This window comes from Anabas testudineus, chromosome 2 (genome assembly GCF_900324465.2).
Source record: "Anabas testudineus chromosome 2, fAnaTes1.2, whole genome shotgun sequence".
Classification (NCBI taxonomy): Eukaryota; Metazoa; Chordata; class Actinopteri; order Anabantiformes; family Anabantidae; genus Anabas; species Anabas testudineus.
Window position 1 is genome coordinate 4,248,754 of NC_046611.1, and position 10,434 is coordinate 4,259,187.

Here is a 10,434-nt window from a genome sequence, read left to right on the forward strand (position 1 = left end):
TCAGGATGTGGTCATGGAAGATGGGTCGTTCCACATGGCTGCCACGTCTCTGAACCTAAGGGAGGAAAATAAAAAGGATTTATATCTTCTTTTTCCCCAATAAACCTTACCTTTATCACCTTTAATATTTTCAGTGGACATATGCTCCAAAATGTCTCTTTATAGAGAGAGAAGCTGTCAAAGGCTTATTTGTTGGGTGGCGGACTGGTTTCTCACTTACATGTTTACATGTGCTCGATTCCTAAAAGCCTATTGTAGCTTTAAAGGGGTCATGTTGACAAAGCATAGCAAATGTAAATGCATTTGTACGAAAAGCTTGATACTTACTAATGTAAGAAACAAGTGGTTTTGCAAGAATGTGACAAGCTGAGAGCAACTAATTTTGAATTGAGCTATTTCAAAACAGAAGACATCCAGCACAATGGACGACTAACAGAACCATGAAAACTGTTTATAACTGTTCCATTTCACTTCACCCCGGACTTTAATAGCTATCGAGTTCTCACCTTGCATTGATGAGGTACTGAGCCAGGCTGATGTTGGCGGGGGTCCCTGTGATGGTGATCTGGCGCTCCGATGACCCTTCCATGGCGTTAGCAATTTTGATCTGCGCCCCAGACATCTGACGGATCTCGTTGATTTTGGTTCCCTGGCGTCCGATTATGCAGCCTATTAGCTGGGAAGAAAAGGGGGACGGGACTTAGGATGGCCAGAGCATGAAAGGGATTCACATTTTGAACTCACTGGACATGGATTCTGTAAGATGCAAGCGAGAACTGGCCCATCATTAGTCACCTTATGACCACTGTTTAACTTTAAATCCAGTCCAACAAGTCATTTTCCATTGCAGACAAATTACTTTACAAAACCAGCTGAGCTATAACTGAAAAAAAGCCATTTTTAAAATATAAACCAGGGTTTTTGACTCAATGATCCACCAACATTCACAAAAACTGCAGTACGTTTTTGACAAGTGACAATCCACCATTTTGTTTCATTTTGAATTTAATTCATAATTTAAAGAAATAATTAAGTATTAATCAGTCTTATCCCTCTGAAAAGTTGCTTAAATATCCATGCAGGTGTTAATGACAATGGTCACAATGTCACAGTGACCTTTATGGACTTTCTGAAAAGTTTGTCATCATGATGTTAACTCTCAACAGGATTTTACTTTTAACATACAGTAGGCTGGCAGTGGCAATGACAAATTTGCATAAAGGGTGTACAAGTGATCAAAACTGCTGTGACAGTATTTTTGCAGGAGTGTCAGTACAATATTTCATTAAAATACTTATAGAGGTGCTGAAGGCAAAATGAAACCTGATACAATTTAAAAACTGGACACCCTGTCAGTTTTGAATCGCAAATCTTTCATTTTGAATTAGTGATGTTTGCACTTTGTTTAGAATTAATCTCTGTCAGGGAAACTTAAGCTTAATACCTCAAAAGCATTTAGTCAGCACAAAGTGGACATTTTGCACATTATGACAAATGTACTCACATCATTGGGAATGGTGAGTTCATGAGTACTGGCCTGGTTACTGGCATCCAGACCTGCTGCTGAACACGGGACGCAAACAGAAAGAGAGAAAGGATGGAAGAAGACATAAAATAGAGTTTGGCACCATGAGGGAGTGAACTGAATTGATGAATTGCAGTCGTGGATTTTCCTGTCTATTGACTGGTAGTACTGTATTTCTGTGTCACTGAAAAGTCTGGAGCAGTCCTGATCAGAGCCACGTACAGTGCGTTAACTACTAACCTCTTACTTGACTATCTGATGTCTAAAGCATCTCTAAATAAAAAATATATATATATATCTGCTAAGGGAAAAAAACCAAAGAACAAAAGAAACCTCAACATCAACAAGAGCAGACCACCAGCAGGCCATGTCAATGGCAGTGCACCACAGAGACCATTAGGAGGAGAACGACGAGAAGAAGAAAGAGAAAGGACAGAGACAGGAAAAGAAGAGAGAGAGAGAAAAGGAGGAAGAGAATGTGTTTGTCTCTACAGGTAAAAACAAGAGAAGGAGCTTTGGTAAAGAGGGTCGTTGTGTAGGTGGGTACGTACCGGGGAAGGCAGGGGTGGTCTGTCCGAGGGGGGTAAAGGGGGTTTGCTGCATAGCCAACTGGTGGAGCTTGCTCAACTGCTGAGGGGGGGAGGAGGAGGACAGCAGAGCTATGAGGTCATCGTTAAAACCATACTCTTGCACGCCCACACATACGCACACAGACATACAGGTAATGTCCAAAATGCTACAAGAGTAAAGACAGGATCTGAGGAGTAGTAACAACACAGACAGGTGAAGGATAAAGACCGATAGAGAGAGAGAGAGAGACAGGAAGTAGAAGAGAAGAAACTCCTGAAGGACTTGACCTGTGACTGAGGTGATGGCAGTGGATCGATCGCACTGTAAGCTCATACTAATCATTCAGTCCACGATCCCATTCTACTTTATAGGGACGATGGTGCCAGATTTAGCTAACAGTCTACATTGTTAATGCTAGCAGTTACTGAAGCACTAGTTCACTGAGTTAGACAAAGGCTGACTAAATGAAAATTGACTTACTAACTGACCCTAATTTGTAGGCAATTTTCTCTCTAAAGTGGCAACTTTTGCTTTAACTTTACATTCAGCTACCTAGCTTGTTCAGCTAACATTAGCTTCATGAGTACTTAAAAACAGTTCCTCTACTTTCTGAACCTACGACTTAAGACAAAGGAAACTCTAAAGGATTGATTAGGTTGAGGTGCAAACACCAACTTGGTTAGGGTTAGCAATAATTTTATGTTTTGTGGTTGTGACACAATATGGACTTGTGTTTTACAAGAGGGCAGTGTCTTATAATAATGTCTCCATCATTTAAATCTATCTCGATAACTTCATAACTACGTTATATCTACGTTAGAAGACACAGGCTAAAGCTACATAGGTCATGCAGCTAACATCCTCAACAGCTCAAAATAAAGGGACATTTTAAAAAATGATGTTGTTCATACACGCCAATGTGAAGATAGTGTGTCCTAGAAATATACTGTATGAAGTATAATTATAAAGAAGCTACTGTAAATAAGCTATTTATCTGTACATGCCAACGATTGCACCTAGTCAACAGGCCAAGCCCCATGAGGTGTAATGCCAAACAGAGGGCAGGTAGGCAAGAGTCAGAGAAATAAGAAGATATAGGAATTACATGTCAGAAAAACACTGTATTAATATTATCAATTAATATTAATAAGGGTGGAAAAAGAGTAAGAAGACTGAGATGAAACTGGGAGAGAGACACAAGAAAAATTATAGAGAGTATATAGAGAGTGGGCTGCCTCGTGGAGTTAGCACTCACATCTGGATGAGGGATGGCATACTGTCCTTGAATGGTATAAGCCTGCAAACACGAGGAGAAGAGCTTATTGTTATCTTGTTACATCATCAGGACAAGCATGCAACAATCTGTATTAAATCTGTTTTTAAAAATGTAAAACAAATATAATTTAACGAGAAAGAATAAAAAAACAATAGACATTTGTACAACTCACACACTGTAGATAAACGGTTTTCTTATTTGACCTACATTTAGCTACATCAAGGTAAAAATAACATGCACTCTATACTCCTTGACATGTTCTCTTACTATTCATCAATCAGATCCAGTTGAACTAAATCAACAAGGGACCACTCAGACAGTGGGGAGGTGATGGGGAGGGTGAGGAGTAAACCAGAGGAGCGGCCCTGAGAGGAGTAATGTGACTTGACCTATTGAATGCGTGATGTATAGGGGCCACAGAGGTCAGAACTGAGCTAAATTTCACTTAATCAGCCAAGACAGCAACCAGAGCTATAAAGAACATCTCAAGTCTTTGTGTGAAGTCAGTAAATCAAACCATTTTTAAGGTGAAAAACAAATGTCAGGCCATCAGAGTTTGATATTTTACTGAAATTCTCAATAATGTACTGTATAAAATGAACTGGAAATATATTGCAGTGAAAATATGAAGTAACAAAAAATGAAAATGCTTAAGTAAAGTAGAAGTCAAAATAGTACAAATTAGTTACCCTCTACTCTACCCTCTACTGCAGCTTATGTTATTTGGTAACAGTCATGTTTTATTGATTTAATTTAAGGTATTTAAAGTGGACATTTCAGTGGAAAACTGGATTTCAAGTCTCAGATGCAGTTAATTAGATAAGAGATTGGGCAGATATTGATCAACTGACTTTCTAATCAACAATACATTGATCTGCAGGTTCATATTGTCATGTTTTGCTAAAGTTTCATTGGTTACAGCTCAAATGTGAACTTCTTGATTTCACTTTTTAAAATAATGCTAAATATTTTTTAAATACTCCTAAGTAATTTGGATCCACATTTGTTAAATAAAAGACCTGCAGATTGGAATTAATGTGAGCCATTTTTCATAATGCTTGTTTTTTGTTTTTCTTTTTGTTTTTTTACAATGCTATCAGCCCTTCATACGTTAGCTATTAATATCAAGACTCATATGATCTCTTCCCTCGTTTGTCCCTTTCATATCATCTTCCATGTTTTGTTTATCTCATCCTATTTTCTTGTCATTGTGACCCTGTAATGCTGCTCCTGTCCACTAGTTGACCCTATTGCTCCAGCAGATCACCTGAGAGTCTGCACACCTGTTCTCCATTAGCCTCTGCCCATGTGTTTTGCTGCGTGTTCATGTTTTCGACATGTGTCTGGTGTTTAAGTTCATTTACAGCAACATGATCATGCTGTGTTTGCTTTTCCACACAAAGTGCAGTGGATGAGTTAACCCAGCTTTTTAAACTCAAACCAGTTAAGGTAAGAAACATTTGATCTTCCAGCATATCACTCTGATAAGTAAGTCTGTTTATTGTAGTAAGTGGTGTCTTCAGTGACTTAAGCAGTAGTAAGTAAAAATGTCTGATTGATCTTTGGACTCTGATGGGAAAATTCTCTCTTTATAACCAACGTGATTTATCCCAGTTCTGCTGCGGGTGATGACAGTGAGGGCACAGTAAACAGCAGTGAGGGCTTCATGCTAGTCGGGAGCAAGTGAGGAGTGGGTTAGGAAGGGAGGAAAAGTGAGTAAAACCTGGTGCGACACTAACAGGCAGTGGCTGGTGCTGCAGTAAGAGGCTGAGGTTGGCTGTGGACGCCCCCAGTGGGTCTGCTCTTACCTGGCCACCTGAAAAAATGACGGGGGTGGAGGCAGGCTTGGGGCGGTAGGGGATGGTGGCACCTTTCGGTGGGGACTGAGGAGAGCAAAGGAGGAGAGAGTGGGGGGAAAAGAAGGGGTGAGATGTAGAGAGAGTGTTAGAACAGAAAGAAAGAAAACAGAGAAAGAAAGAAGTTGCATAAAGTGAGACCAAGAGGGACAGTGCCTTAGGGAAGACAACCTGTGACACTCACACAAAAGTGCTCTTCACTGTGTGTTCATGCTGACATAAAATGTCCAAATCGTGGTTCAGTGCACAACTAAACTTGGATTTACCTGGAACATCACCTTCAACTGGATAATGATGACTCTACATACTGTACTTTAAATATCTTTCAGCTCTATATTCTAGAGACTTACAGTCATGTCACAAATGTCCTAGTATCCATTGCTGATGCCATCATGAAGGCCCAGTGGAGAACTGGCTGTGCAGATAGTTAAAATTAATCGTACAAGAAAACAAGAGACAACTACAAAGTTTGTAGCCCACTGATCCACAGCAGTATGCAAATGTTGACATGTACCCACAAGCTTGCAGTGATACTTTCTTCAGCGTGTTCCTCAAAACAGCCAGAGAAAAAGCAGCTCTCCAGAGGTCAAACACAGCAAAATAATCACTGACTATTGATCTTTTAGGTGAATTTAATTTATAATCAGTCACTTCCCAAATTTGCTGACATGATTTGCTGTTAATCCTTCATCAGGGTTGTGACTTTGCAGCTTTTTATTGTCACGTTAGATGTAAATTTCTCATGTAATGTTGAATTACCATCTGCCTTATACAACAATAATGTATGGTTGAGCCTTTAATGTAGTATTACAGTAAATCCATCACATGTAGCATTAAATCATCACCAGGTCAACCACAGCTAAAATCTTAAGGATTATCACTGTAAGCAAACTTGCGTATCTATTTACAAAGTAATACGTCATCTTTGTAAATAACATGTTCCCTCGTTTTCCACCTGTCTTCCATACTGTACCTCAAGCATCACCACACATATCTGTTTGACACACTGGATGATGGCTTCCGGGGCCCCTGAGATCGTCACTGCTCTCTCAGTGGAGTTGGGGAGCATGTCGCCTGCAACCTGGACCTGAGCTCCTGTGGACTGGAGGTAAGAAGGGCAATAAAAAAAAAATATAAATGAACGACGTCATGTGCATAATTACAGTGTTTATCATTTATTGATCCCGCCTCCTTTTAGACAGATTCAAATCTGAGTAAAGCTGATACCAGAGCAACAACATGGGCTTTTAGCTGTACACATTTAGGATTATTCAAGACTTGAAGCTTACTGTAAATGGACCATCTATGTGAGCTTTAGAAGGCTTGCAAAGGGAATATAGTGAATAAATATGAGATTTACAGTAGCTTATGTCTATATCATTAATAAGATTATATACTTGATTAGTTTTCAGTTTTCAATCATATTCTGCTTAGACATTAGTGTAAATGAAGCATTTACAGGTCAAATCCAGTATGTGTGCTGCAGGTTTCTCTGTACAGTCTACCTCTCTCATCTCTTTGATTTTGGAGCCTCCTTTGCCAATGAGGGAGCCACACTGGCTGGCCGGGACAACGAGCCTCAGGGTTACAGGGGGTTTACTGGTGGCTGGACTGTTGCTCATGGAGTTGATAATATCCTGAGGAAGAGGAAGAACAGATTAGTACTGTGTTATGTTGTTATTTACTGACCACGTTACACAGTAATTCTTTAACAGAAGACTGCTAAATTACACAAATGCTTGGATTTATTATTGTAAAGTCACAGTTAAATACAGTGACTAATTATCTAGCCAATCATTTACTGTAAATTTACATATTTACATATATTTTACAGTGTTACATGTTGATGGTGGATTGGTGTATTCATAAGTGCAGAGGATAAAGGTTGGGCTAATTTTAATTCACATTCTGCTTTTAGATTGTGTCATTTTAATCTTGACAATTATATAATTTTGTCTTTAGTGCAGTACTAATGTTTATTATAAAACTGTAGAAACTGTTCATTATTTCTGGAATTCGGTCTTCTTCATTTTGGGGGGGGGGGGACATCCTCGATCCTAGCTCAGGTTGTTCTGGAGCGTTTTAGATACAGTTTGTCTTGTCCGGCTGGGGCTGTGCTGATACGGCCCACTTTCAAATGGTGTTGCAAGGTTGGATCAGCACATTTCTGTCCTACATATCAGGGCCAAACCTGCTTTGTATTCCATTTGGAAATGAGTCTGTAGAGACTAAAGCAAACCAGAGGTGGAATTTACCAAAGCACTGTATTGAGGTACCTGTATAGTTGTTGTTCTTCATCTTTATACTTTTTACTCCTGACATGTTTACTATGTGTAATTTTTTTTTTTTAATTACAGTGTTTAAACTGTTATATTGAAAGAAATAATCAAATATTCAGACAGTTGATGTTCAGTCATTTTTCATTTTATCTTTTCCTTTTAATTCAGCTACTAATCTTAATTTACAACATTTTGCTGTGATGCAGCTTATACCTCTTCAAACTTGTAGGCTATCATGGCGAAGGCCTTGAAAATAGCGTCTGTTGGGCCGGTGATGGTGACTATCCGTTCAGGGCAGTTTCCCTCTGAGATGTTGATTCGAGCGCCACTCTTCAGGGCAAAACAACAAGTACAAATATGCTCATATATATCATATGTATTATTATATTTTGACCCAATAATTAACAAGTTGCAGAAATGATCTACTTACATCTTCACGCATTTTCTTCACCGTCTCACCTTTCTGGAAGTAAAGAAAATGAACAATATTGAGATGTTTTGCTTATGTCCCTAAGGCGTTGTGCTGCTTTACATGGTCTACTTGGCATGTTGGTGATAAATACCTTTCCTATGATGCTTCCAACCTCCTGTAGAAACACAAACGCACAAAACAATGTTAGGTGCTACAGGGGCTCTCTAAATTAGCTATTGTCTTTTGACAGATAATTGGAAACAAAACCAGAACAAGAAAGTCCCATAATACTTTGAGTTTATTGTGTTTTTTTGTTTGTTTGTTTGTTATTTGTACCTTGCCGTGCATGAGCAGCCTGATGGTGAGGGTCACATTCAGTCCACCTTCTGATTGGACCTTGATGGGCTCCATGTCGGGATTGGATGTGAAGGAATAAGGGATGTGTTCACGTGAGAGAGGAGTTCAAGGACCCACACGAGTGTGATGGTGGAGTCAGCCAACCGGTCACCTACAAAAGGTGAGGGTTAAATTCACTGTCAGCAAGTCAGTGATGGAAATACAGTGTTGTTCTTTGTCCACATAGCTTAATGTTGATATTTAGATGATTAAAGAGCAGGATGTGAGCCGAGCACTCGCTCTTCACACTTTTTAAATGCACTTAGAGCTGATGAGAGTTTGTGGTCAAACGTCACTCAATGAGAAGCGATTCTTGCTTTAGAAATAAAGAAAGATCCAGGATTACAACCCAGGGAGCTGTCCCAGGACAACCACAGTGTGTCTCACTGATGTGTTCTTAATAACAATGAAGCTTTTTGGCACAGAGGAACAAACTGTAGGATCTGGACTGTTGGGGATTTTCTTATAAAATATCATAGTAGAAAAATAGTACAATAATAAATAAACACAAGCACATTTTACTTTTGCTCCAGAAAGAAACAACAGCGTACTTGATGAAATCACAACATGGTAAAAGTCATTGTAGTATGTAAAGTTGGAAAAAAACTAAAAAAGCTGCGGTCTTCTTGTTGAGTACAATAAACAACTGTTTGCAACAAAAGACACTGAAATGTAGGTCAGCATATGTCTCGTCAGTCACGACATGAGACATCAAACATCGAGAGCCATATTTATTTTTATCAAGCCCATTTCATTTGGAACCGCTCTAACTCCGCCTGACAAGTGATGTAATGACTCAAGCAAGTCCTGAGTTACAGGAGTGAACACAAGAGGGAGCTCCAGTCTTCAGGCTGTCCTCTGCCTTCTGACAGTGGATCTGATTTTATTTGACTTTTATTTTTTAGTACATTACTGTCAGAGCTGAGAGACTTTTAATATGCAATTAAGAAAAAAACAGTGTTGAAACGGAGCTGACATGAATACTATAAGATCTCCAGTTAATGGTTCTAAATGAATTAACAATTTACTAAATTATAATAAATTACAATGTTATATCTGAAGGGGACACATTTAAATGTACAGGACAAGTGCAGGTACTAATTTTAAAAAAGGTTGAATAACAATTGTAGATGATGAGTTTAAATAAAAAATTAGCTAAAAAGATTTAATGCAATTTAACTGTTAAGGTAAATTGGACCAAAACATATGTATTGAAAACCTGAAAATAATATCAGGTATTTCTATTTTGATTTTGTCCCAAGTGAAAACTTGAAATAGGTGAAACATGCAGTTTTTGGTGGAAGTATTACATAAAACACATTGAACCTATGACATATGATAAAGAGCCATACTTTTTTTACTTTATACCATAAAACTGAAAGGAACATCTGCACGATTTAAAATGTGTGTTTTTCCTATTTTGGTCTATGTTAAAGACAAAATGTACAAATAACTGCTCCTGATACAGCTGACCTTGACTGAAGAGACAAATCATGTCTCTGCCTTCTTGTCAGAGACATTGTTGCTATGTGGAAAGAGGAAAAATATTAAGCGTTAAGCACAAAATAGTAACACGACCAGCTTCATATGTTTAATAACAGGTTTCCAGGCAGCACATGAAAGTATTTTGGTGAAGTCTCAGTGAGAGACATGCTCATAGAGTGACTGATGAGATATTTCATGTTAGCAGGTTGAACTGTCGCCCTGTTAAAGCTTAGGAACATCATCCATCCGTCATCACCAACATTTCAACCTGATTCTCCACATAGAGTAAAACTATAAAGTGGAACATAAACAGGGAAGACTAAGTCATAACTGTTGCATCATCCCAAAAACATCCAGTTAATGTTTTTCTATTATATAAAATAAATGTTATATATTTTGGTAGTATTGAATTTATGATTTTAGTACACGCACCTATGCAGGGAAAACATAAATAAGTAGTAGGTGTTAACTCGGATCACTTTTCTTGAACCATACACTACTAATTATTTTAATTATCAACTAATTACTTTAATTCTGTTAATCTGTCAAATATTTTCCCTACAAACATCACCAATCAGTTTGAAGGACATTTTATAAAAATGGAACAACAGCAGTTAAAGGTTCTTTTTTGAGTA

At 38.4% G+C, this 10,434-nt stretch overlaps 1 protein-coding gene across 4 annotated transcripts; it reads right to left on the reverse strand.

Moving 5' to 3' along the window:
- On the reverse strand, positions 1–8,329 carry LOC113164112 (poly(rC)-binding protein 3-like). 4 transcript variants are annotated; one of them, XM_026363248.1, is made up of 12 exons: positions 8,255–8,329; positions 8,070–8,093; positions 7,937–7,969; positions 7,720–7,836; positions 6,733–6,864; positions 6,201–6,329; positions 5,180–5,254; positions 3,351–3,392; positions 2,077–2,155; positions 1,505–1,557; positions 507–676; positions 1–55 (listed from the first exon to the last, which is right to left on the reverse strand). In XM_026363248.1, exons 1-12 carry the CDS (start codon positions 8,327–8,329, stop codon positions 1–3), a joined length of 984 nt encoding a protein of 327 aa, XP_026219033.1. The 4 variants fall into 4 exon arrangements, with proteins under 4 accessions (XP_026219033.1, XP_026219032.1, XP_026219031.1 ...); XM_026363247.1 differs by having other exon boundaries at positions 2,077–2,152; positions 5,111–5,254; XM_026363246.1 differs by having other exon boundaries at positions 5,111–5,254.
- Positions 8,330–10,434: the final 2,105 nt, after the last annotated feature.

Coding starts and splice junctions, on each gene's coding strand:
- LOC113164112 (XM_026363245.1), bottom strand. CDS start 8,329: ATGGAGCCCATCAAGGTCCAATCAGAAGGTGGACTGAATGTGACCCTC. Junction 8,094..8,254: donor GGCTGCTCATGCACGGCAAG/GTACAAATAACA, acceptor GTGTTTCTACAG/GAGGTTGGAAGCATCATAGG. Junction 2,156..3,350: donor ATGCCATCCCTCATCCAGAT/GTGAGTGCTAAC, acceptor TCCCCCCCTCAG/CAGTTGAGCAAGCTCCACCA.